This window comes from Hibiscus syriacus, unplaced genomic scaffold (genome assembly GCF_006381635.1).
Source record: "Hibiscus syriacus cultivar Baekdansim isolate YM2019G1 unplaced genomic scaffold, ASM638163v2 tig00111402_pilon, whole genome shotgun sequence".
Classification (NCBI taxonomy): Eukaryota; Viridiplantae; Streptophyta; class Magnoliopsida; order Malvales; family Malvaceae; genus Hibiscus; species Hibiscus syriacus.
Genome location: NW_024063082.1, coordinates 4,955,633 through 4,983,195, shown reverse-complemented (window position 1 = coordinate 4,983,195; position 27,563 = coordinate 4,955,633). Strand labels below are relative to the sequence as shown.

The 27,563-nt window shown below is 35.2% G+C and overlaps 5 protein-coding genes and 3 pseudogenes across 8 annotated transcripts; 3 read left to right on the top strand and 5 right to left on the bottom strand.

Moving 5' to 3' along the window:
* Window positions 1-135: 135 nt before the first annotated feature.
* LOC120162392 (polyubiquitin) lies at window positions 136-24,620 on the bottom strand. Of its 4 annotated transcripts, none has more exons than XM_039172551.1 (3): window positions 24,596-24,620; window positions 1,265-1,446; window positions 136-1,036 (listed from the first exon to the last, which is right to left on the bottom strand). In XM_039172551.1, exons 2-3 carry the CDS (start codon window positions 1,442-1,444, stop codon window positions 299-301), a joined length of 918 nt encoding a protein of 305 aa, XP_039028482.1. In that variant the 5' UTR covers window positions 1,445-1,446; window positions 24,596-24,620; the 3' UTR covers window positions 136-298. The 4 variants fall into 4 exon arrangements, with proteins under 4 accessions (XP_039028482.1, XP_039028481.1, XP_039028480.1 ...); XM_039172550.1 differs by having other exon boundaries at window positions 136-635; window positions 864-1,446; window positions 24,596-24,613; XM_039172549.1 differs by having other exon boundaries at window positions 136-1,446; window positions 24,596-24,614.
* Window positions 6,230-7,126, top strand: LOC120162398 (protein NDR1-like). Its single transcript, XM_039172555.1, has one exon. It carries the CDS (start codon window positions 6,373-6,375, stop codon window positions 6,997-6,999), a length of 627 nt encoding a protein of 208 aa, XP_039028486.1. The 5' UTR covers window positions 6,230-6,372; the 3' UTR covers window positions 7,000-7,126.
* Window positions 8,419-9,125, bottom strand: LOC120162396. Its single transcript, XM_039172554.1, has one exon. It carries the CDS (start codon window positions 9,093-9,095, stop codon window positions 8,442-8,444), a length of 654 nt encoding a protein of 217 aa, XP_039028485.1. The 5' UTR covers window positions 9,096-9,125; the 3' UTR covers window positions 8,419-8,441.
* LOC120162393 (polycomb group protein FIE1) lies at window positions 10,926-14,630 on the top strand. The gene is made up of 13 exons (XM_039172553.1): window positions 10,926-11,135; window positions 11,469-11,534; window positions 11,624-11,746; window positions 11,860-11,940; window positions 12,010-12,102; window positions 12,248-12,323; window positions 12,657-12,736; window positions 12,819-12,890; window positions 13,599-13,658; window positions 13,770-13,866; window positions 14,079-14,142; window positions 14,230-14,289; window positions 14,396-14,630. Exons 1-13 carry the CDS (start codon window positions 10,959-10,961, stop codon window positions 14,457-14,459), a joined length of 1,113 nt encoding a protein of 370 aa, XP_039028484.1. The 5' UTR covers window positions 10,926-10,958; the 3' UTR covers window positions 14,460-14,630.
* Window positions 14,943-17,734, bottom strand: LOC120162395 (annotated as a pseudogene).
* Window positions 18,918-19,782, top strand: LOC120162399 (annotated as a pseudogene).
* Window positions 19,937-21,302, bottom strand: LOC120162394 (annotated as a pseudogene).
* Window positions 22,702-27,091, bottom strand: LOC120162403 (formin-like protein 3). Its single transcript, XM_039172560.1, has 6 exons — window positions 26,797-27,091; window positions 25,623-26,292; window positions 24,901-25,540; window positions 24,626-24,819; window positions 24,107-24,342; window positions 22,702-23,906 (listed from the first exon to the last, which is right to left on the bottom strand). Exons 1-6 carry the CDS (start codon window positions 26,968-26,970, stop codon window positions 22,815-22,817), a joined length of 3,006 nt encoding a protein of 1,001 aa, XP_039028491.1. The 5' UTR covers window positions 26,971-27,091; the 3' UTR covers window positions 22,702-22,814.
* Window positions 27,092-27,563: the final 472 nt, after the last annotated feature.

Here is a 27,563-nt window from a genome sequence, read left to right as displayed (position 1 = left end):
TTTATAAGATTATAAGCAACTTAACCTAGAGGTTCCAATGAATAAGAAGGATTCAAACAACCATTGAAACTTTAAAGAAAACAGCTGTTATGAAAATGACATTTATTTAACGAGATCGTACTGGCGACCCGAAACTTCAACCACAAACAAGGACACTACAAGTTTTTTAAGATATTTATTTTGAGTACAAGCAGACAGCAGCAGCATAGCAAGCACATACACATAAACCATCAATATAAACCACTGGAGACAACAAACATGACTGGACTGTCGTAGGGTTCCAGTCCATAATTCACACTTAAAAGCCACCACGGAGTCGAAGGACCAAGTGCAAAGTTGATTCCTTCTGGATGTTGTAGTCTGCAAGGGTCCTCCCATCTTCAAGTTGCTTCCCAGCAAAGATCAACCTCTGCTGATCCGGGGGGATTCCTTCCTTATCCTGGATCTTGGCCTTAACATTATCAATCGTGTCAGAGCTCTCAACCTCCAGGGTGATGGTCTTCCCTGTGAGTGTCTTCACAAAAATTTGCATCCCACCACGAAGGCGAAGCACCAAGTGGAGGGTGGATTCCTTCTGGATGTTATAGTCAGCCAAGGTACGCCCATCCTCAAGTTGCTTACCAGCAAAAATCAACCTCTGCTGGTCTGGGGGAATACCCTCCTTGTCCTGAATCTTGGACTTGACATTATCAATCGTGTCTGAGCTCTCAACTTCCAAGGTGATGGTCTTCCCAGTGAGTGTCTTCACGAAAATCTGCATACCACCACGAAGACGGAGCACCAAGTGGAGGGTGGACTCCTTTTGGATGTTATAGTCGGCCAAGGTGCGCCCGTCCTCCAATTGCTTACCAGCAAAAATCAACCTCTGCTGATCTGGGGGGATACCCTCCTTGTCCTGAATCTTGGCCTTAACATTGTCAATCGTGTCCGAGCTTTCAACTTCCAAGGTGATGGTCTTCCCCGTAAGTGTCTTCACAAAAATCTGCATACCACCACGAAGACGAAGCACCAAGTGGAGGGTGGACTCCTTCTGGATGTTATAGTCGGCCAATGTGCGGCCATCTTCCAGTTGCTTACCAGCAAAAATCAACCTCTGCTGGTCTGGGGGGATACCCTCCTTGTCCTGAATCTTTGCCTTTACATTGTCAATGGTATCTGAACTCTCCACCTCCAATGTAATGGTCTTTCCGGTGAGGGTCTTAACAAAAATTTGCATACCACCCCTCAATCGAAGGACCAAGTGGAGTGTGGATTCCTTCTGAATGTTGTAGTCAGCAAGGGTGCGGCCATCCTCCAGCTGTTTACCAGCAAAGATAAGCCTCTGTTGGTCTGGAGGGATTCCCTCCTTGTCTTGGATCTTGGCCTTCACATTGTCGATTGTATCAGAACTTTCCACCTCAAGGGTGATGGTCTTGCCAGTGAGGGTCTTGACGAAAATTTGCATCTGTATGGAATCAAAATAGAACACAAATAAGACTAAATAAACCAAAGAATGACACAGGTTCTCCATAACCAGATCCGAGCCAAACAAAACAAATCAAATATAACTTCTCAAGTAAATATGCAAAAATCCCATGGGTAGGGTCTTAAAAAATACGATTCATGCACTAGCTAATATTATCCATCTTGTTTTGATGTTGTAAACCCTAATTTCACCTCTTTTTAAATAATAGAGTCCAGGCCATAAATTTTATTAGAAAAAGGTACAATATAGATGTATGTTCTGCGATTGAATATTTTATAACCCTCAAATAGAAGAGAGGAATCCTAGCTTCGATTCATAAGGTTCATGGAACATTTACTCGGGAGATGAAACGAAGAATTCATAATCGAATCAATTAGAAGCAGAAGCAGAAAATCAATTTATGGTCTACGATTGAATTATAAGAAAACCCTAAACACCATAAGGTAATAATATCCCTATCCTTGGTTCATTAAATTCATGGGAAACATTCAAGAAATAAATAAATAAATTCAAGTTAAAACTACTAGAATCGAAAACACAAAAAGAAAGGCAGAAATTATAGAGAATTTATTTACCTTGAAGAAGGATTTAGGAAAGGGCTTGGGTCGATCTATTAATCTCACGATTCTTGAATTTGCCAGGTATAGATCGCCTTACTTTATAGGCGGAACTAGCATGTCAAATGACGCAAAAGGGCTTGAGTTCAACCAATTGAATGAGACCGCGTGTTATACTCGCGTCTTTTAACCCTTAATGTGGCCTGCACGCCAGGATTACAATTGGATTATTGTCGTGGTGTGCAAGGATACTATTAGGAGATTCCAGTTAAAGACGCTCGAGTTCAAAATACGCGCTTGAATGATGTCAAAATGAACAAGTTTAAATTTAATTAATATTTTATTTAAAGCCATTATTATATTTGCACCAAACATTTGATATTTTTTGTTGGGTAAACTGTTGAAATGGTCTTTTCAATTTTATAAGTATCCACTTTTGGTCATTAAATTTTAAAATAATATTTTGATCACTTGCACTGTCGATTATAGTAGTGTTTGGGTGAGACAATCTCCATGAAAAATGAAGAAGGAATAAAGAACAGTTCACGTATCTGCTAAATGTATATCTAAAGTTTGAAGGTTAAATTGATATTTTATCTAAAGTTTTTTTAATTAAATTAGTATTTTATCTAAATTTTAAGAGTCAAATTAAAAAATAATTCTTTTATTGACATAACACATCATCAAACTAATGACATTTAAGGTCGCAGACACCAAAATATTATAAATCGATACCATAGTTACCAAAACATAACTTTTTTAAATTCATGACCAAAAGTAAATATTTATGAAAATAAAATGATCATTTTGATAATTTACCGTCTTTGTTTTATATTTGTATACTTGGGCATTGAAGATGTCAAAACCATACTATATTCTATAAATAAATATCTAGATATTGGTTGTGGATAGAGCCAACCCAAGAATTAGGTAATGCTAAAAATAAAATAGAAAAATAATAATTAATTTTGTCTAAAAGTAGCTTATAATATAAATCTGTATTAAAAAATTTATTTCAAATTAGTATTTGATTATTTTTTTAAAATTAATATTTATATTGATTTGATACCGACATGATAAAACGATTAAAATAATGATATTATTTCATGTCATTAGTCATTATTCGATTGATTATTAAAATATTATGTTAATAACATATATTAATTGAATCAATTGAGTGGCATCCGTAATTAAAGAGAGTGTTGTTGTCTTTTAAGGTCCAGAGTTCGAGTATTTATGTTTGCAATGTGTGTGTTGTCAACGATTAAGAAAGATTATAAACATATAAAAAATATATTATAAATTTGAATACATCAGTCGACCTTAGTGGTAAAAGAGAATGTTATTATTTTTAAAGGTCTCAAATTGAACAAATGTATCTATAGAGTGTGTGTATTGTTAATGATTAAAAAATATTCTAAACAAATATTATCTCTTGTAATTATATCGTACTATTTAAATATGTATATATTATAAATCTTTATACATTCAAAATTTAGTATTTTTATTTTTTTAATAATTTAGTATATTTATATTTTAAATTAAAAATTCAAGATCACTTATTAATTTATTAAATTTATTGATGTATTGTTTTGTAATAAAAGAAATGCGTAATAGTTGTGGAATAAAAAAGTTGATATTTGTAGCAAATTAAAATTTTTAAAAATCAATTGTCAATATTTGAATTTTAGTTTTTAAATATATAAATTAAATTAAATTCATTTTAGAAGTAAAAATATTACAAAATACGAAAATACGAAAAAATACCCAAAATTCGAGATTTTTTAACCAAAAGTATAGTATATAATTCTATAATTATTCCCGATAATATTTTAATCAAAAGTATTTATATATATATATATATATGAGTTAAAATCAAGTTACACAATGTAAAATTATTTTGTTTTATATAAATTTAAGAGTAAAATAGATAGATGAGATTAACTCTTTATTTTTTTTTTCCAGTGAATATTTTTTCATTTCCTATTGTTAATCTCAACCATATATTTTCATTCATCTAAAGATTTTAAATATGTATAAAACTAAAAAAGAATTTTACATTGTGTAATATTATTTTATCCTTATATATATATATATATATATATATATATATATTGCTTTTGGGTTAATTCGCTAATTTGGCCTTTATTTAATAATAAAAAATAATTTTAAACATTATGTTTCTAATAATTGCAATAGTGAGATTAGTACTTAAAAAATGAAACGGATATCAAACCAGCGAGACATTCCATTACAGATCCAACCAATTAATTATACTAAAAATTAATGAAAAAACATTCAACTAAATATTTTTAATACTAAATAAATATTGAATATAAAAATATAAAAAATAAATATATTTCTAAACAGATTAATATCGCTTAAACATGTCTTGAGTTCAAGTCATTATGTATGTAGAAAATCCCCGTTAGGAAACTTACCCACCAAAATCAAGTATGTGGCTCGGATCGATCTGAATTAATTAGGACAAAACTTTGAGAATCGAGAATACGACAATATATATATATATAAACTCAATAAATTAAATGTTCAAAATCTTCATTGTTTTTTAAGGCTTAATACAATAATAAGTGTATAAAGTTAGGTGCTTAAAAGTTTTTGTTGTTGTTGTTAAAAGTAGGTGTTTATCATTTTTCTCATTAAAATTTTAGGCGTCTAATTTAAAAAAAAAATTATATTTGTATACATTTAAAATAAACCCTAAAAGTATCTAAAATCACAAAATCAACACTGAAAATAAATCATCACCTTCAATTTTGAAATGTTAGCAGCAAATTCACACTTTAAACTACACCAGACTCTTATTAAAGTGAAAGAAACGGTCGGCAATGGGTATTTGAGATTAGGGTTAGATTTTTTTGTACTCATAGTTCCAAGGGTTTGTTTTGATTAATCTGAACCGACCTGCGTCGTACACTTATCATTGATTGGTGAGTCTCCCAGTAGGGATTTCCTGCATACACAAGAGTTCGAACTCGAGACCTTGATTAAACGATATCAAATTGCTTACAACTAGGATTTTGACATTAGATGTAAGGAATTAAGTTTTGGATTTATGGATTTATAGGAATTTAAACGATGACAAGAGGTATGGTGATAGTAGAGGTCCGACGACGGATCAATAATCGTTCGACGATGGCAAGGCTGTCAGTGATGGAAAGTGATAGAAGGTAATGGAGTTTGAACTTGGAACGAGGGATTTTAAAGTTTTGGAGTTTTTTTAGATTTCAGAAAAATTTGAAATTTTTAATTAGTAATACTATTAAGTTTTTTAAAACAAAAATATTTAAAAATTTATAAAAGTGACACATGTAAAATAACAGTCAAATTTAACGATCATTATGACATAGGCACCTAAAATTGTAACGGAAAAAACATTAGACACATACTTTTAACCAAAAAAAATCATTAGGCATATAAAATTAAAAGTGTAGTTTTCTTAAAACTATTGTTCTCTTTCATAGTGACCATCGATGTTTTAATTTCGTCAATCAAATCACTCAACTATTTAAATGTTTCAATCAAGCCACACGTCGTTAAAATTTAACAAAGAAAGTGATGTGACAGTTAAAATTTTTGGTATAATAATACATTTGGTCCCTATTACTTATATATTTTATCAGTTTGGTCCCTATTACTTATATAATGACATGTTTCATTATACCTATCATCAATGACACATGGCATCATCTGATTCGAGGGTTAAATTTATTTTAATTTATTAAAATTAAGACTCAATTGATAGAATATATAAGTAATAGGGACCAAATGCATATTTATACCAAAACTTTTAATTGCCATGTAACCTTCTCCGTTAAATTTGAACGACAAGTGGCTTGATTGAAGCATTTAAATAGTTAGGTGGTCTAATTGACAAAATCGAAACATCGATTGTTAAAATGAAAGAGAGTAATAGTTTAGTGCTCGCCCGTATAGTTTACCCTTATGAACATCTCAAAATCCATTTTTTTCCACATGGAATTAGGCAAGTCAATCATAGGCAATGTCTAGGTTGTTAGTTACACATTTCCAAGTAATTTCCTCAGCATTAAATGGGAATTATTTTGACAAATTATTTTATCAAGTTAAGTCTTTCTTTAATGACAATAGCATTATTTAAATTAAATCAACTTTATCAGACTATTATTGTAAAATAAAAGTTCGCCAAGGACATGCAAACCAATTGTTCTTTACCTCTAATACAGAAAAAGCTTTTCAAAAGCCAACATGTGACGTCCTTGGCCCTTCATTTTCCATCATTTCTTATTTCTCAACCCCTAACCTTTAGCAAAACTTCACCGGAGAAACCGATTTCGGTCGACGGCGGACATGTCGGCTTCCCGTGATCAACAAGGTTGTGGATGTTGTGGTGGCATCTTCAGTTTGGGTCTTTCTGCAGTTTTCTTGTGGCTATGGATACATACTTCAAACCCCAGATGCTCCATTCAAACTCTTTCCTTACCTTCACTCAGCAGAGCCTCAAACCTCACAACTGACCCTACCTTAAGCCTCTCGCTAAGGTTAGTGAACCCGAACCAGCTCAAAGGGATCCAGTATGATCTTCTGAACGTCACGGTTTATGATTTTCCGAACAAAAGTAACGTCGTAGGTAACATTTCGATGCCGGGATTTTACCAGGGCTATGCAAAGAAGGCTTCAAAGCTTGGTCAAGGGATAGCTAACATGACGGTGGCTTTACCGGCGATATCGGAGAACGGAAAGGGAGTTTTCCGGGTGCAGATGGCGACGGCGGTGAAGTTTAAGACCATATATGGGTATTCGAAGAGGCATAGGATTAGGGTGGGAGCAGATGTGGTGGTCAACGCTAGTGGTGTTAAGGTTGGTCCTAAAGGGATCAGGCTTAGGTCGATGGCACCGAAGATGGGAAGTTCTTGTGTGGTGCTTCTGGGAGCTTTGGTGCATTTCTTGGTCTTCACTTTGCTTCACTTTTGGTGAGTTGTTGCTTTACTGTTTTCGATGTTGACAGCAAGTTAATTATTTGTGTTTGAGGCTCGGAAATTTTTTAACTTGAGTCGTAACAGTTTACATGTACTGATATATTGGAATGTAAATGAGTTTACCATTGAAGGCCTAAATGTCTAGGCATCAATCTTTGTTCACGTGTACAAACTAGCGAATGTCCGATTTATTTGATTTCAACTTTAATATCATGTTTACCTATACGAAGAACTTCCGCCCTGTAGTTTTATCAGTTAATAATATGCTCCCCGTGACCCAAGAAAACCAGTTCATTATGTAAACCATATTCCAAAACTTTTCCCTTCTTGATAAAGCCGATGGAATCGACTTTTTGAACCGGTGAGCGACAACTACACATGTTCTGTTGACCATCATTTTCACAAGTGCTTCTTGAACCAAGTTTTCTGATACACTATCAAGCGCGCTGGTGGCCTTATCCTGTAGGAGAATTGAAAGGTTCTTCGGCATGATAGCGGAACACCTATTTCTCCACAATCCGTGTCGTAGCCATCTTTCATCCCGCTGCAAAACACAACACAAAAATGGGGTTTTCATTGAGTTTGCACCTATAATTTCAGAGTTCCTGGTTCTTGATTAGTCGTTTTTCAGCGATGATTTAGTGTCGTTGGTCATCTTCCTAATAATGCAGTTGACATACCTTATGAATTCAGGTTTAGACCCATAAAGATCATTTAACCGGGTCTGGTTGGGTATGCAAAGAACACATTTTTCAGTAGTACTTGTCCCGAAATCGACTTTTTAATCTCTAGACCCCATGTGATATCAGGAATCAGGATCAATCTCACTTTTCCTATCAAGGACAGCAAAACTTATCAAATCGATTGATATTATTTTTTAAATAATTTGAGGTGATTTTCATAATTTTTTTTAATTATAGGCAACGAACACATACTCTACACGTTACAGATACACTGCTTAAACCCGAAACCATATGAAGTAAACAACACTCGTTCTTACCATCGAAACGTTCTTTCTGAAATATCTATGTCCGATACGTGTAAAAAGAGACGTATAACCGTATAATTGTACCAGATATTTAGTTATTAGATTTGGGTTTTAGGGATCCGATCCAATTTTTAGACTGCATTTTGAAAGGAAAATTCTAACATATCATCTGCAAAATAAACATCATTAATTCTTCATTAAGGAACAAAGTCATTTTTTTGTAAAAAAAAATGAGTCACCAGTTACAGGATCATAAGTTAATGTCATCAAAGAAGGATTTTGTGTGTTAAGAGCTTGGTCATGGCATCGCCAATACATGGGTATAAAAAGCCTTAAAGACAAAGGGGGTGATACAACCAGGAGTTTTTGTTTGGAACGATGAAGAAACCATATCATTATTGTGATAATTACAACACAAAATTCTAAAAGTTCCAAATTTTATACCTTTCCTCTCAAAAAGAATTCGCCACAATAATGGCTTGCCTGCACCTAGCTTTAGCCTGTTCCAGCCTCTCATTCAAGGTCTCCTCTTTCACAGCAGCTTTCACCATAGCCAAATCCATTTCCATCAACCTCAAAACCCTAGACAACTCCGTCACCATCCTATCTTCCACTTTCCCTTCATCCCTCAACACTTCGGCTTCTTCCCTCGCCCTTTCCGCCACGATTTCCCCCGCTTTACCCAACAGCTCCGTGGACCCGAACTCTCTCCCCATCAACCCTTCCAACTTCTCCAAAAAATCCATTATCACATACCCCGTCGGCTTCTCCAAGTTGATCTCCTTCGTCCTCCTCCACCCCACCTCGAAATTCGGTGGCTCCGATTTTGCAATCTCGGGTCTCGGCTTCCTTTCTCGGATGATTTCGGATCTTCTTCGTTTCTCGATGGGGAAGTTTTCCGGGCTTATGGTTGTTTCGTGGTTGATTGGAGATGGGAAATCTGCAGGTTGATGATTTGGAGATGAATTGTGTGAGTTTGGAGACGTGCATTTGATGGTGAAATGTAATGGTTTTGGTGGGTTATTGTTGGAGATTGATAAGAGGCTTGAGATACGGTTAGTAAGAAGGTTTGGGGGAGAAAGGAAGTGAAGCAGAGTGGACGCCATGGGAGATTTTTTTTTTTTTTTTGGTAAACGCAGAGCAAAATTGAAGAAGATAAGGCTATAAATATGGCAGAAATTCTTACTGCTGTTTGCTGGAGATATTGCATAAATATCCACACGAGTTTGGATATGCGGTGTCGACGTATCAACAATTAGTAAATGTAATTATGCATCCTGATTTTGTAAAAAATATATATATATTTTTAAAAAATAAAAAATAATATTTGTATTTTATTTGAGGAGGGTGGCAAGGGTATTTTGAGTTTTATATTAAATAATTAATAAATTAAACCATTCTTTAAGCAATATTTTATTTTGTTTTAAAAAATTTAATTAAATATTAAATATTTAAATTATATTTTTTATTTATTTTTAAAATATTTATTTTTAATCAAAATAAACACTCAAAATTATTATTAAAGGTGTTTGATTATTAACATTCGTTATACAATTCTATTATTTAATTATGCTTAACACATAATATATATATAATTTTAGAATGATCTATTTTTATACAATTCTTAAATTCTTAAATTACCGAAATATCTAAAACTTAAATTTATAAATCTTACATTGATATTGAATCAACTATCATTGATCATCCCTTATATCATAAAACTCACATCTATCGATCATCTTTCTTACTATTATATGCATATTATCATCAAAAATTATATGTCATCTTTAGATATTGTCGTACAAAATTTCTTTTTTATTTGAATAAAAAATATATTTCAAATACTTACTTTTTAGTTAGGTTTTTATTTTATTGTAAATTTTAGTTTGATGTATTTGAGTTAGGTTTAATGCAAAAATAAGTACTCAAATTATATTCTAAATTAATTTTGGTGCCTAAAGAATTTTTAGTTAAAAATACGTGTCAAACGTTTTCTCTATTACAATATTAAGTGCAAAATGTTTTTTTCGTGACACTTTTCAGTGTCTACGTAGTAACGACTGTTAAAAAATCCTTTAAATAACACATTTTATGTTTATATTTTGCCTTAATACAAAATAATTGCTCAAACTATACTTTAAGTTAACTTCATATGCCTAATATTTCCGACGTTATAATTTTAAGTGCATGGGCTATAACGACTGTTAAAAAAAACCTTTAAGTGACATGTGTTATATTTATATATATTTTAAAATTTTATATTTTTAAAAACATAATAATGTTATTATTTTTAATTATTTTTTAAGTCATTACAAACAGTTGTCGGCCATCACCAGTCACCTTCGTCATCATCAAACGATCATTTACTCGTCGTCGGACCTTTATTGTTGATCATCTCTCTTATTGTTGTCTCAATTCTTTTAAATTCATAAATTCAAACTTAAATCCCTAACCCTAATACCCAAATCCCTAACCTTAAATCTAAATTTATCATTATCACCTAAATTAACATTAGAGATTTGCAGAGACGATAGAAGATATTTTGAATACAATTTGAAAAGATTTTTTTTTTGTGTAGGCGAGAGTGTTCCTAAGCAAGGGAGGGAATTTTTTTCTTAATTTTTTTTTTTTGAAAACAATGGTTTATTTTTTATTTTAAAAAATATATATAAATACAACATGTGTTAAATAACGATCGAAATTAATAATCGTTACAATCTAGATACCTAAAAGTGTAACATCAAAAATATTAAATGTCAATTCTTAATAAAAAATTCTCCAAACACCTAAAATTAATTTAATTTATAATTTAAACATTTACTTTTATATTAAGTCAAAATATAAACATAACACATATCATCTAATAATTTTTTTAAAACTATCGTTTTATATAAAAACTTGAAAATATATCATAAAATTTTTTAGGGTACTAAAATTAACTTGGGTATAGATTACACACTTCAACGACAATGGCAAAGACGCCGATAGGGTTAGAACCGGTGGTGGGATCTTTAACATCATCAAAGAAGAGAGAATACAGAGTCACCAATCGACTCCAAGAGGGCAAACGTCCCTTGTACGCCGTCGTTTACAACTTCATCGACTCCCGTTACTTCAACGTCTTTGCTACCGTCGGAGGTAATCGGGTAAGTCTTTCCATTTGGGTAACCATTTGTCCTTTAAATTAACGTGTTTCCTTTTATTTTGTGTTTAACTTGTTCAAATCCAACGTTTTTCTTCAATTTGTTAAGCAAAAGATGCCTTTTTGGCTCAGTTTTTTTAGAACCTTTTGTTAATCGCTTTAATCTTTGAAGCTTTATATTAGCTAATAGCATATTTTTTCTTACGAAAACCATTTTGGACTAAATTTTGTGAATGAATTACCTTTTGGCATCTGGAGTCTTTCCCTTTCGGCATTTTATTTTCACTCATCTCTTGAAGTGATGTTAGTGAATGCTAATTTGCCCTTTTGTTTACAGGTGACAGTATACCAATGCCTTGAAGGCGGTGTTATCGCTGTTTTACAGTCTTATGTGGATGAAGATGTAAGAAATGGCACTTAGATTGTATTTATTTCTTCCTTTAAAGTTATCTTTTTGAATAACTGCTTCATTCTCCGTGCTTCGTAGATCAGAAGGATGAGTCTTTCTACACTGTAAGTTGGGCATGTAATGTTGATGGTACCCCATTTGTGGTTGCTGCAGGTATTAATGGCATAATCCGTGTGATTGATGCAAGTAATGAGAAAATACACAAGGTATTATCCTTTCATGATCATACTGTTATATTTATGTCCATTCAACATTGTGGAAAATTGGTATTGTTATATCTTACATAGTCATGTTTCATACCATTGCATGGTATGTGCAGAGTTTTGTTGGCCATGGCGACTCAATAAATGAAATCAGGACTCAGCCATTGAAACCATCACTTATAGTGTCTGCAAGTAAAGTAAGCATCAAAACATTTACTTGATAACTGTTTTCTTTATCAAATGGCTAATGTTTGAAACTGGATCAGGATGAATCTGTTAGATTGTGGAATGTCCATACCGGTATATGCATTCTGATATTTGCTGGAGCCGGCGGTCACCGCAATGAAGTTTTGAGTGTGGTAGGTGCTAAGAATATTGAGTTATCTTGTACTTGTCTTTCCCCTGGAGAATGGAAATATGCGTTAAATGTTTGTTATGTTTTCTGCTTTCTTATTTTCCACTTATCATATGCTGATGGGCTGATGGGTATGATTTCTATTGTAGGACTTCCATCCTTCAGACATTTATCGAATTGCAAGTTGTGGGATGGACAACACTGTTAAGATTTGGTCAATGAAAGGTATGATTGTAAAAGTCATCATTCTGGGATTTTGTTGTTCTCGGTCTTGGTGGCAACAAACAAAATTTTCTGATAAAGTTGGAGCATTGAAATGAAAACTAGGGATGTACAGGATTTTTATCGGTAAAAGACTGGTTATATGTTGTCTAGGACCTTGGTTTTTGGGGTTCTGGGTTAAGCCAAAATGGTTGGATTTGAGGTTAGATATTGTCTAGCACCAAAAGGAATAAAGTAACGTTATGATTGTTGGACAGGTGATTTCATGCGATAATTAGCATTGAGTAAACACCAAGTTAGGCATTCATTCCTTTCTTTCATGTTTTTAATCTTCAGAATTCTGGACTTATGTTGAGAAATCATTCACATGGACTGACCTTCCTTCAAAATTCCCAACAAAATACGTACAATTCCCTGTGAGTACCTGTTGTTTTTTCTTCTCTATGTAAATCATGACTGTTGTTGTAATATTTTAATGGTTACATCTATTATTTCCAGGTGTTCTTAGCTTCGATTCATTCGAACTATGTGGACTGTAATCGGTGGCTTGGTGATTTCATTCTGTCAAAGGTAAACTATTTTATATTATTATATCATCTTTCATGGAGAGTTCGAATTTGCATTAGTAAGCATTGCTACATCATTGATGAGTAACTTGAGCTACTTTTTGAAGTATGGTTGAACAACCTTTGCAGACATGACTTGCCTAAGTAGTATAAAGTGCAAGGCAGCTTTCACATGTCTTACTTTAAATACTTTTTGGCATTATATTTCCCTCCTTTTCTAAGTTCATGGTTGGGTACTTGAAATTAGGATCTAAGATGAAAATCACTTATTAGCATCTCATTTTAACCATTAGTTCATTTCTAATGGCATCTTATCATCTTTTAGAAATTAAGTTACATTGTTAGAGTTGCAATATTTATGTAACATTCTTTCTTAAGTTAGAACTCTTATGTTTACTGGTAGAAAGCTCGAGTTGAGGTTCTCTTGTGAAACTTTCTTAGGGCTTGTTATAGTAAATCTTCAATTATGCTGTTTTGTCATAAGCTGGAACTCCGGTGCGAGTGTCGGATATGGGTATATATCCAGCACGGGTGTGCTCAAATTTTTAGAAGTTTTTCCATGTTTTTGGAGGGTCCTTGAAGGGTCATATCCTCATATCTATGTCTTGTAATGTGTTGCATACGGGTACCTACAAGGAAAATGAAGAGTTAGAGTGTATAGGAATTTTATGTCACATGGGTTGATATAAGTTGCCGTGTGGTGTAATTGCAGAGTGTTGACAATGAAATTGTGCTATGGGAACCAAAGATGAAGGAGCAATCCGCCGGAGAGGTCTGAACTTCGAAATCCGTCAGTTCCTCTTTATATTTCTTGTTATATATATCTTTTGGGAAACTCTTGACTTCTGCAACAATGATGACCTTCATGATGTTTCTTGTTTAGGGTACTGCTGACATTCTTCAAAAGTACCCTGTTCCGGAGTGTGACATTTGGTTCATCAAATTTTCTTGTGACTTTCATTACAATTCCGCTGCTATAGGTAATATCGAAGGCCAGATGCCACCATTTTTTGTATGTAAATAATTTAGCAATAACCACATTGCCTGTTCAGTTACAACTATCCTTATTGCCCATTGGACTATTACTTGCTTATTACCTTTTGATCCCCCAAACAAATTGTGCATTTTGGTAAGCTTTCTATTGTTGTTAGAGCTTGTACTCATTTATAAGTATTTTTTCGGATGCGGGCAGGGAATAGAGAAGGCAAGATTTTCGTGTGGGAATTGCAAAGTAGCCCTCCCGTTCTCATTGCTAGGTTTGCTAGATTTGCTCTCATTAGCAATGAAAGGAAATTCTTCCTTTATGTATTTAATGATCATTTGTATTTTCTCTTTTCTGGTAGATTATCTCACACACAGTCAAAGTCTCCAATTAGACAGACTGCAACGTCCTTTGACGGAAGGTAACTACTGCTCGGGTTTTGGACGTTGCTTATGTCAATGAAGCATGATTTTCTTTTCTCCTTTTTATGCACGTAACAACATTGGTTTCGGTTTTGATTGTTGCAGCACTATTCTCTGTTGCTGTGAGGACGGGACAATATGGCGCTGGGATGCTGTCCCGACCAACTAATCATTCTCAGGAAGTCAGCCAGAAGAACTTTATCAAAACTTTTTTTCTCTATCATGCTGTTGTTAACCGAGTGTTAAATTATGCAGGAAACTAGCATAAAAAAACTAACATGTTAAACTGTTTGTCTTGTTATGTCTTTCCCACTTATAGGAAGTTTTCTAGCTTAAACAATATTTGAAGCAATGTTTGGTAACTGATGAAAGCTAGAGCTTCAGCAACACAGCCTTTAAAACCCTGTATTTTTACACCCATTTCCCCTAAGGTTCTTTCCTTCCTCGGTTCTTGTTTCCTCAGGTATTTCATAGATTTAGAAGCCATTACAATTTCCAGAACCGAAACCATTAGAATGAGTTCTTTGGTCCGTAATTCCTCATCACATTCGATATTCCAAATGAACTTGTTAAAAATTTACATGTTATTACCAGTATCAAATTATGAGTACAATGACAGACACCCAAGAAATCCAATCAGAGAACTTGAGTAAAATCAACAGGCCCATGTCAATGACTAAACGAATAAATTTGTTTGCATCAAAATGCAAAACCCGAACGGTACCGGTTGCCAACTTATGCAACTGGAGGTTGGAGTAAATGATCCTGTGAGGTATCCACCGCTGCAGGTGGCATGAACTGCTACATAGCGACTCCATGATAACCAAGGAAAGGAACCAACTTGTTCCCGGGAGCTTGACCTTGGGCAGCAGCAATTGCAGCAGGGATTGCTGGTGCGTGAGGTATGAAGCTACGTTTTGCATTCATGGTTTTAAGTTGCTGCTCCAGCTTTTCCTTATCGACTTTCAGCCTCTGCTTTTCATCACGAAGCTCGTGCTTCTCAGCCTGAAACAGCATAAATTCAGTTTAATATTTGACGTTTCTTTAATCATTTTCAAGATACTAGCAGATACTGAATAGAAAAATAGCATGCTAAAGAAATTGATACTATTTGAACCAAAGAAAGACCCTCAATGCAATGTCACCTTCAACTCTTATATCTTTCTAGCAGACTTGAATTTGACTCCTCCATTTTTTGGGCTTCATCTCGTAACTGGGTCACCATTCAGACAGCATCAACCAAAATAGCAGCCTTGTCTGTTTTGGGAGGCCTTCAAGGTTCCAATATAGCCCCCAGCTCCATAAACCTGTTGTATGGAAAATGTTGAATATTTTATGCAGATAAAATGTGAAAGCTAGGAAAAGTCCAGAGAAGGAAGATGCCAATACTTGTCATTCAGCCTATCCCTACGCAACTTCTCTCTACATGCTTTGGTGCTAGAAGGGTTGCATGATTCAGATCTACCCCTGCAATAGGCAATAGACAAGATTCCTCCAATATCAAACATCTATGGAGTCAGTTTTCTGCTAACATATTTATAACAATGCAAAAAGAAGATTCTGAAGTTCGTTCTACGTCTAAATCATCTCATTGATGCTGCTTAACGGACAATATTTCCTGCTTAATTGAGAAATTTTATGCTACTGGAGCAGGTTAAAAGCCAAAAAAACTAAAATGCTTTAGTCCTCAAAAGTAAAGGTATGATCCTACTTTTATGTACATTCAATATCTCATGGCCAGAAGTAAGCCTATAGGTTTGGAACATTTTAATGCAATTCCTCTCAATAAAGGTTTTTATAATATTTCCAAACACATATATGAGTAAATAAGAAGTGAAAACCGATTCATCATGAAAACATAATAGGCAATTTCTTTTTCATTTTTATTTTTCTCTACCAAATATTAAAAGACAGAACAGTACCTCTTCTTTGGACCAGATTCTTTAAGGCCATCTGAATCCCCAAAGGAGCAATCAATTTCCACACTAGGAAAAGACCATACCACAAAATAATGACAATATGAACAGGGGAATCATAAGTAACCACCCAAAAGAGAAGAAAAAACAAAGAGGATAATAATCTTGTTTGCCAATAATACAGAACTTAAACACAGTTGACAAGTTTTTTAAAAAAAAGTCAAAAATCTACACCTGAATGGAATAAATGTTTCAAAATGAAAATCTTCAACATTTGAACGTGTCATGGTTAAAGCACCAATGACTCAAGAAGCAAGCAATACAATCCCGTAGTCAGTAAAAACAACATGCCTAATCAAGTTGACATCAACAACTGTAATTGCATGGTAACACACTCCGAAGGGATGCCCTACAGCTACCTTAACAGCCCCAGTTTGTAACTCGTGTCTCCAAATTACAAATATTAGAAACACATGAAGCAGCTTAGCTCAACTCCCACTTACAATAACATTGCTTTGATTTCAAAGAACCCTCCAAGAAGCATGATCATAAAATCCAGTTCATATCAATTGTGTTTCCGGTTGAAGAGTTAAGACACAATATGCTCTGAAAACAAACATGTGGTAGACTGTATGATACACGAGAGATCATGTATGGCAATTAAATACATAAAACAAATCAACACTAACAAATGCCCAAAGCACGAGCAGAGAGTATCATCTTGACAGGTTATATGCCATACAAACAAACACTATAGTCTAACCAAGAGCACAACTTAAAAGTTAAAAGGTTGATTGAAATATAGTGTCCCCTCGTCTACTTCAGAGATTGAACACCCTTTTAGCTAAGTTGAACACAATCTAACATTTTTACACCAAGTTAATCTATTAACAATATCCATAAAGAAACAATCAAATTAGACAAAGTAAAACCCTTTATTCAAATTTATAATTTTAAGATACAAATCAACCATTTCACCTAACTTTCTAAAGAAGAACCTCAATCAGCTCCACATTTATATGCAAAAATAGCATAACATTTCCATGAAAAACCGTACGAAAACAAATTTATGACGAATTCCAAGAAAACCTAATCAGAATTAACAAAATTAGCCCCCAGATGATTCAGCAACTCCCGAAACACAAGCAATCAATCAAATAAACATTTTCAAAACCCTAATTGAAAATTAGAAAAAGAGAGATTTTTTGCGGGATACTTGACAGCAGTAGAAGGAGCGTTGATTGGCTGCGTGGACCAAGAAAAACCGGAATAAGATCCATCGGGGACAGGGATATCGTCGATCAAGGTTGCGTAGTCGAAGGGAGACCAATAATTGGAGTTTTCAGGGGATACCATTCTCCACTGACTTTGAATATTTGCCGGCAAGTTTTAAAGGGGTTTTGTTTGATTTTCCGACAAAAACACCCGGCTTTGTTTGGGGAGAGAAAATAACAGATGGTCTATTATTTAATTTTCTCGGGAAAAAATGGTTTGGAAGAGTTTGATATTTTGGGCCTTTTAGGCTTCAAAAAGGCCACTTAAATGAAGTTTGAATTTGAAGTTCTGGGAACCCAATCATTGAAACCCGATTCAGATCGATGTAGTTCACTGAACACAAGATGTCCCTACATTATTCCTCTCATTTTAAATCAGTTCTTAAATTTAAAAATATTTCATATCAGTCTTCAAATTATGATCCTATTCTAAATTGGTCACTAAACTTTAAAACATGCTCCTCGAACTATCATTAATATTCTATTTTGATCATCTCGTTAACGTACCATTAACTGTACTGATTTTTTAAGGTATTAAGAATTGAACATGTAATATTTTTAAAATCAATAGAATTAACAATATGTTAACGAAGAGATCAATAAAATTAATTGTACTAATTTTTTAAGGTCTTGAGAATTGAACTTATAATACTTTCTAAGGTCTTCAAGAAATATTGATAGTTTGAGGACTGTTGTAAAAGGATTTAAATTGTAGGGGTCAGGTCATAGTGTAGAGATTTATATAAAACATTTTAAATTTTAGTAATTAATTTATAATAGGATCATAATGTGGAGACATCCTTTGTAATTTATTCTTTATAAAATTTAAAACTATTTATGACAATTTAATTCAAATAATCTTAAATTTTAAATCGAGGAATCACATTTCATTTCAAGAGTAAGACTGCTATCTAAAATTTAATTTATATCAATTCAGTTTGAATAGATTTTTAATTTTTTAATCATTTATATAAATTAATTTAATTTAAATCATCTCATATTTTTTATCATGGTTGATTCAATTGGTAAATAACTTGATATTGTTTAAGCAATGTCTCGAGTTTGAACCATTGTTATTTTTGCTGAGAGACTCACCCATCAAAGTCAGGTGTGCGACGTGTGTCAGTCCAGATTAGTCAAAGTGAAGTTTTTGAAATCGGGAGGACAACAAAAATAAAATAAAATAAAATAAAAATCAATTTTTAAACTTATAAACTATAAAGTGTCTTATTTCGATTTCTTTTACTTTTTCGTTCAATTTGAAGGTAGACAATTAAAAAGAAAAGAAATGGGGATAAAATTACAAAACTATCCTCAAAATGGATATCCTTCTGGTGGTCTGTATAGTTTCCAATGCCTCAACGGATATAAACTGAAATACGAAGAAACGTTACTCTTATCTCTAACCTAAAACTGCAAGTCTGCAACTCTTCTTCAATCCACAATTTCATGAAAATGGCGCATTTAGCTAGCTTAAATGGAATCAGTGAGACCCTTCCAGCAAATAAAATTATAAAATGATAAATATAAATAAATTAACACGATAACATACCGTAAATGCTTAATGCAAAAATAAGTGTTCACATTATACTTTAGATGCCTAAAAAAATTTTCGTCCATAATAGGTGTTTGATGTTACTCTTTTAAGTGCTTACGTCGTAACGACCAAAGCTTCGCATTGTCCAAAGAACCCGAAAAACCACGAAAATCATCGGGTTTCTCAGCAAGAACACATCAAACTTCCATGAGCAACAACCACCACTGCAAACTTCAAGAAGAACGGCATTAGCCCTTGCCTCCATCGCTCTTATTGGAACTTCTAGCAACCGTATCTCCCTCGCTGAAGATAATGGTTATTGGATTGCGGATCTTTTACCTGTTCCTACGGTCGAAAACAGTGAGCTATGATATTTGGTCATTCAGTCTTGCTGGTGTTCATTGCTTCTAATACTCCATTCTGATATATATAGTTCTGTGATGTGAACTGAAATCTGATTCCATTTTCTTTCTTGAATGACAGAAGATATTACAAATCCGGAGACAGGAACTCGATCTTTCGTCAAGACAGGACTATATGTGGCTAATCTTAATACCAAGAACAGCATGAATAGGCTCAAGAAATATGCGTTTGATCTTCTTGCATTAGCGGATTTGATTGGACCAGATGCTAAGAATTGTAAATGTTTTCCCATTTTGTTGGCAGCTTGAAGATGCTGCTAAGATGCGTAATTTCCCCCAGACTGAATCGTGTTATCGAGACACAAAAGTTATTCTCCAAGAGGTCATGGACAGGATGGCCTAATTCTGCAGCATTTTTCTTGATAGGAATCAATTTCAATAGATTACAGTGTTATCCCAATCGTTTATTTTTGTTAAAATACTCGTGTTCGATACATATTCAACATATGTATGAGGTATACTTTAAGAAATCGAGAATTATCCATATTGACCCTCCAAGGACTTTCTAAATACATGGGAAAACTTGAACATATCTATTTCAGACACGTACATGTATCCAACACTCGTACTCGAGTCCGAGTAACTAAGGAAAAAAGAGATCCAGATCTGAATTGCAGATAATTAACCAGGCTTGTATCTGCTATGTGAAAGTAAATGTTTATGACTTTACACATATTCTTGCATGGTCTATCTCATGTTTTCATATCAGATAAACAGTTTTCATCGTTTCAAGATTATCATGGCCGTAGCATTATTTTTTTCAATTTGCTTCAGATTCATTCAGATTTTTTGCCAACTCCATCTGCAGAAGTATCAGTATGCAAGGGATTTCGGGGAATCCGGGTCTCGAGAGCAGTGTCGTTACTTAGGTATGCCTCTATTCTTCTTCAGTCTGCATCTTCTGGCAGTTCAAGCCTCCTTACATATCCATATTCCCACCAGTTGCCGCTTCTCCAATCCTTCTTCTGAGATTCCCTTTGCAGCAGCTTTAGTTGGCCAAAAATTTCAACTACTTGCCCCTTTTCGACCCGGATTTGTACATTATTTGTCTTCCCTATTCCTGGTTTAATCCATCAAAACATCATTTCATCAGTCTTGACAAAGATAAACAACCCCTGAACCTATGGAATCCCTTAATCCCTACTCTTTCAAAGGATCACCCGTGCCAAACTTCATCTTATTTTTCCGATTTTCAGAACCAAATATGTTTCAAACACAAGGTTCCTTGTTTTACAAGGCACTTAGGGTTCATACCTACCTTACGACCATTAATGATCATTCATCAGATCCCAACTCTTTGAAGGGACCGTCCACCACTAACTTCACCTTGTTTTTCCCGTTTCCGGAAACAAGGTTCCTTGTTTTACAAGGAACTTACTGCTTCCAACTTAGGGTTTATAGCTACCTTTATGAACAGTAACTTATATACGAAGTTTAGAATACTTGAAAGGGTATCTGAAAATAACACTTACCTGGTAGTTCTGCTTTAAGAACATAAGCCTGGTCAGTCTGAAACCAATCAACCGAACTCTTACCGGAGTTCCTTAGATTCGATAATAAGCTATCTGATTCGATGTCCCATGCACAGAGGAAAGATATCTGATGGATCAAAGAATTTCCCAAACAACAGTGGACTAAACAATGATCCTTCCCCGAACACCTTATGCACTGTTGGATTCCCCTGGGAGAGTAACCTCTTGAATTCGTCTTCGGCTAATGAAATACACCATTTGTGAGGAGTTTGATCTTCTGTTTGAACTTCAAGTTTAAGGCAGCTAGTCATTGAAAGGTTACAAAACCAACTGAAACGAACAAAAAATATTGTGATTTCAGAGTTTTCCAGAGAGAGAGTTTTGTGAGAATTTGGCATATTATAGTGTGAATGAGTCTCTTTTGATAAAGCAGTGCACGTATTCCCTGGGAATATTTTGAAGGGTGTAAAGTAAAAATATAGTAGAAAAGAATCATTCTTTTCTGGAAATTGATCACCGATGAGAAGAAACATGGACTCTTCATTTTTCGTGAAGTATCCATATTTGATACGACATTATGACAGTCCAAATATACAAAGAAAGAAAAAAAAACATTTAAAAAAATCGAGCATCGGCAACATTTGCTTTCAAGCCCGGATAACAGCCGGTAGACTAGGCATGAATTGATGCTTTTTCCTGGGGACTGAGAAAATTAATATAGACTTAACAAAATGACTTAACTTTTGCTGAGAATCTGAAATAAGTTGCTGGAAAGATTTGCAGAAGTATGCTCTTTACTAAATTTTCAACTATCATTGCATAACCTTCTATATTATTCTAATGTATTCAGAAGATTATATGGATCCTTACTTATGTGTGAAAAGAATAATACTTAATCCAAATTCGAGTATAAATATATGTCGAATACGTAAAAAAAATGAACATTGAGGATCGATTTAATGGATACCAACTGTCTAGTTCCATTTCCATTTGCTATATTGTAATGAAAATAAAAGATATATATATTTGGATGGCACATATGCATCTGGTTTTTGGCATCCTTTAAGACCCACTTTTCCTAAGAAAGAAGGATTGGTATCTCCCTTTTCCTTCATAGATGCTTGAATTTGTAGCAGCAGCCACTTTGCATATTGGAATATAAGCCACATAATAGTGCCTTTCCTCGAGATAAATCCGATTTTTTGTTCATTGCCCTTAACTTGCAGTTCCTTCAATGAATATATAAAGATTATTTGATCTCTTGGTTTGCATGATGAAGCTATTAGGTAAACATTAAAGTTCATGATAATATCTTACATTTCTAATTCAGTGATCGAATTAAAACTTTTTTCCATTCCAATCCCTTTCCATCCTTCCGTCCAACCGAGCAGAGTATTAAGTAATCCGACGCAGGGCGGAGTGATTAATATCGTGTCAAAGCGGAAAGAAAAGGGTATTATTATTCACTCAATCAAGAATCATATACCAAAAATCTCTTCCCTCCAAGGTTCAAGTGAATTCTAATTTCAACACTACCCTGTTAAATATTCTTTCAAAGTCTATACATGCACAAGTTGGCAGATGAATGTAAACCCACACGAACCATAAATCTTGTACCAGAGGAGGTCAACAGCACTTTGCAATGTTAGTTCTAAAAATATCTAGCATTGAAGCAGCGATGCCATTAGCTTATCCCCTTTCGGTTGGTATTCCGAATGTATTAATGACTGCATCACCAATGGTTTGGCACTCTCCCGTCTTGATCAACTGCCAATGCTTCTTACTGGCAACATTATTTATGCCATATGTTGTCTCAGTATTAAGTTTCAGTTTATAATGTGGCAAAGTAGAAGATTTGCTTGATAAGGGTAAGAATATAATACCTTTTCCAAATGAACAAATACTAACTCATCTCGTCTGAACTAGAATCGGAACTAGAATTATCCACCCTTTGCTGAGAAATTGCATTAGCAATCTTCTGACGAGGATCAGGAGAATATGGTGCAGCACGAGGAACAGGAGGAGGTAGTTGTGCAGCACGAGGATCAGGAGGAGGCGGTGGTCCAGCATGAAGATCAGGAGGCGTTGGTGGAGCATGAGGATCAGGAGGGGGCGGTGGTGCAGCATGAGGATCAGGAAGAGGCGGTGGTGCATCATGGGGATCAGGAGGGGGCGGTGCAGCATGGTGATCAGGAGAAGGTGGTGCAGCATGAGGATCGGGAGAAGGTGGTGCAGCACGAGACTCGGAGGTAGATGATACATTGGACCCCTGCTTTTTAGGTGGTGGCTTAATAGGGTTCTTTTTAACCTCTCTGCACACCTTATCCAAAATAATCAAAAAGTCTCGAACAACGGAAAACAATCGTAAGCCCTCATCCTTTTTGACATTGCCATGGAAGTAATCGCCAGTGCTCTTCACTAAATCCATTATTTTCTTCTCCTCCTCAAGCAACGACATGACATCAGCCTCAGCATTCTGCACAAAAGTCTTTAGGGTGTCGTGAAAACCACTTTTTTCATCAACATCCTTCATCTCCGTGTTCAAGAAATTACGTGTTTTTACCATTGCTTGGCCAATTTTGGAAACAGATGTTGTTAAGTTTTCAGCATCAAGAGCAGCAGCTTTCTTGACATATTCAAGTTCACTACTTAGATTTGAAACCTTCTGGAGACCAAGGTTGCGGTAGTGCTCTTCTTCATCAGGAGAAATATCCTCAAGAAGATCTTCTGATTGTATGCTACTAAAACTTCTGCTGTCTCTTGCAACACGGGCAGCTCTCAAACCTTCAGTGCGTATTATTTCTTGGACAACAAAGTGCAATAGTGTTGTCTTCCCATCTACTCCTTTAACATCTGCTAACTTCAAAAGTGTGTCAAGTTTGAAAGCCATTGCACCACCACGGAATGTCCCATCATTCATGCGATTTCCAGTTTTAAGGACAGCTTCTAAGAGTTTGAGGAAAAGGCGGCTACTTTTAAGTTCCTTGCAAGCAGACTGAAAAAAATAGGAAAGACACTAAATATCATTCAGTAGAAGATCATAGAAGAGATTGTGTTTTTCCCTGAAAATACACATCCTTGAATTGACCTTTAGTTTACTATCTAAAATATGTTTTCAAAGCATGGCATACCTTGTATGAATTATCGAACCATAGTTATCATGCAAGCCATACAGTTTAAAATAAAATGACCCACCTCTAATGTTTGAAAGGATTCTCTAATTGCAGTAAGATCGTCATGAAGAGAGCACATAAATAGCAGTGTTTCCATCCTTTTATATGCATGAGGAATGTTGACCAAGATTTTCAGGAACCGCTCAGCAGGGCCGAGTTGAGTAAGTTCACCAGTGAACAGTCTAAGTTTGAGTTCTTCCTCTTCTGTCGGTGCCATCTTCAGTAAAGTTTGGAGGAGTTCAGACGGGAGCTCATTTGCTGATTTCAGAAGAACTGATTAGAATATCGAGATTGAAAACTGAATACATTATTAATACTTTTCTGTATACCAAATGAAATTGCAAGATAGTGTAACAGCATAATGTCAATCAAACACATGATTGATCAAGAACATAAAGTTTCTTGTAGCTCTCAGTTACTATTTCATCACATGATATTGAAGAAAATACTTTTGTAGTTATGTCTTCCAAACCTCCAAACCTGTACATATATTTCTCAGAAGCACATATTTTGAAAGAATAAATAAGGTGGAGGAAAGCACCTTCAACAAGTGCATCAGAAACTTCTTCTGAGGTCACATTCAATGCCTTCAAAAGGATTGATAAATTTTGTGCTTTCTTGGGATCTAGGAGTTGAATAAACTGAGGTTCCTTCTTAGTGGACTCTTTTTTTTCACTTTTGCTCTTCTCAACGGGTGAATACCCAAACAGTGTTTCTATCTTCTCCTCATTGATCCTGCAAAGTTAGTACCAGGTATCACATACTGATCCATTGGACTCAAGAATAAAAGGAAACGAGAAAAGAATAGTTACATACTGGAATGATCCCGCTTTAATCTGACCCCACACCTGTCCTTGCTGAGGGGCGTTTGCAACTTTATCCCAAAAAAATGGCTTCAGTTTGGCTTTAGCCTCGCCTGAACCAGGTCCCCCACGACCCAAGGCATTTGGTGGTCGAGGCGTCTTTGAACCTAAGGCTGGAGGTGGTCTTGGACCACCAACAACTTTCGGAGGAGGTGGCGTAGGAGCACCACCTTTTGAAGGAGGTGGCGGAGGAGCACCAGCTTTGGGGGGAGGTGGTGGAGGAGCACCACCTTTAGGAGGAGGAGGTGGTGGAGGAGCTGGTTCAGCACCTGGAGGTGCAGGAGGTCGAGGGCCTACAGAGGGAGGTGGTGGTGGTGGAGGAGCATTAGGCGGGGCAGGAGGTTGAGGAGCATCTTTGCCAGGAGGAGGCTTCAAAGGAGGTAAACCACCTGGACTGGCCCTTCCCGGAGGCAACGGTATCTCCAAACCGGCATTGCCTTGTGCCTCGGAAGATTCAGCTGAGGCATTGGCGGCATTTCCATCTGACGACTCTCCATCTAAGGAGATTTGTAGTGCATCGGAGTCAATGCCATTAGTTGAAGCAATTTTTTCTAGGCTTGGTTCTTCACTAGATCCAGCAGCATCAAGAGAACCTGGAAAAAGGAATGTCTCGATAAAAAAAATTAACAAAAGCTTCAAGAGGGTAACAGCATGTTGGAAAGGGAAAGTCTATACCACCTGGGGCATCAGTTCTTAAACTAAGGGCATTCTCATCATCTAATGAAGATCCAGAATCTTTATTACAGAAGAACATAAGTACCACAAATGCAATAAGAGACGATACTACTGCAGTCGAGACGCAAGCAATAATAACTATATTGGCATCATTCCCCTCCTCTTCTGAACCTTCCTCTACTAACTCTCCCTCTTCTTCAAGTTCAGCTTGTTTCTTATGTATAGTTAATTTAGAAGTCGATAATGCGACACTTAGAGATAGATCTTTACTAAGAGAAGAGGCTGGATCTGAGGATCGGGGTGAGGGTGGACCCAAATTCGAGGCAGAGTCTACTGCAAAGCTCTGAGCAGCTAAACTCCTTCTAGAAATCTCGCACCAGCGAATCAACGACTCGGAATAATGGGGGTAACAAGTCTTAAAGCCACCATCTTTTCCAGATTCTTGGATTAGAAGTTTATTCTTTCTCATGCAGTCAGAGAGAGCTTGCTTTAACTTGGGACGGAGAACATTGATCAATTTTTTAAAGCTTTCTTTTGATAATGAGTGACTTTTTTTATCGATATCATCGGCTGTGCTTTGTGTTTCCTCCAAAAGATGTAACTTGGGATCTTCAAAAGCTTCCTTCAAAGTATTCAAATCTTGTCTGCAACTCATCCGTAACAGCTCAGCCTGTATATGTAAACAACTTAATAAATTCAAACAATGTTGGAACGAAAGGAAACAGAACTTGGTTGTTGTTTCCTGAACATACAGAAACTACAAGCATCTTAATGACCTAACCTATTCACGGTGTTAAATTATAAGCTTTATCCATGTGAATGATGATTTGCATTTACCTAACATACATTTCCTCTATTCAATGCCACTGCCATCAGAAAATGGTACTAGCAAGCCTTAATAACATTATGGAACATGTTTGAATGAACATGCTGTCAACCATTTCAACACCAACAATTAAAGGTTTCAGTGAACATGAAATACTTTTAAATAAAGAAATCCATAATTGATTCTTATCCATAAACAAAACATTATTGGGGAAAAAAAAACAATTGCATTCAATGGACATCAAAGTAAACAGAACCAATCACATAACCAAACTGTTTATGTGCAATGAGTTTATAGGATACAAGTTGATTGAAGATATGAGCAAGCAAGTGGAGCAATCTCCTTTACCAGATTATCATCAATCTGCCCGGTTGCTGGATCTAATAATTCGTTAAGACATTCTTCTTCTTCATCCTTAGGGTCATCTAAGCTGACAGCAAATGATACAAAAAGCAGAACTACTAAAAACCCCAAACATTTTGTTCTAATGATACCCATTTGTCCTTGTATCATCAGCATCATCACAGACACAATAAGGGTTGCTTCTCATTTCATCAATAAATAGAACCCCCGCCACCAACACAACTCAAAACCCTAAAAATTTATATCGTCAAAAGTTCAATTCCTCGTAATGTTTCGCACCAACAATTCAATTTTCCCTCTAAGCAAACCTTAAAATCTGCATTAAAAATAAGCAGGTTTTCCTCCGAAACTTGGAATCAGAAACCCAAAAACCAAGCAGAAACCAGAATTTATCTTCCCTCGGAGAGCCAAGAGGGAATAGGATCAAGATCATATTTTGATTAGACAAAACAGAAATAAGCTCAAATGAAAAAAAAAACAAAACAGAAAACCAATAAATTTCAGAATATTTTCTTTTTGATTTTACCGATCATTTGTACTGGTAATTCAAAGATCTTAAAACTTGAACAAGGAAATCCAGATATGATCCTATCATTATGACCGGATCCCATCAATGACAACTCGTTGAAGAGAAAAAAAACCATATATACATCAGCAGTTACAATGCATGAAAAAAAAAGTTGATCAGGATAATCTTGCCTTAATTCTGATCAATACAATGTTCCAAAGGTAAATGTTTCCTTCTATTAATT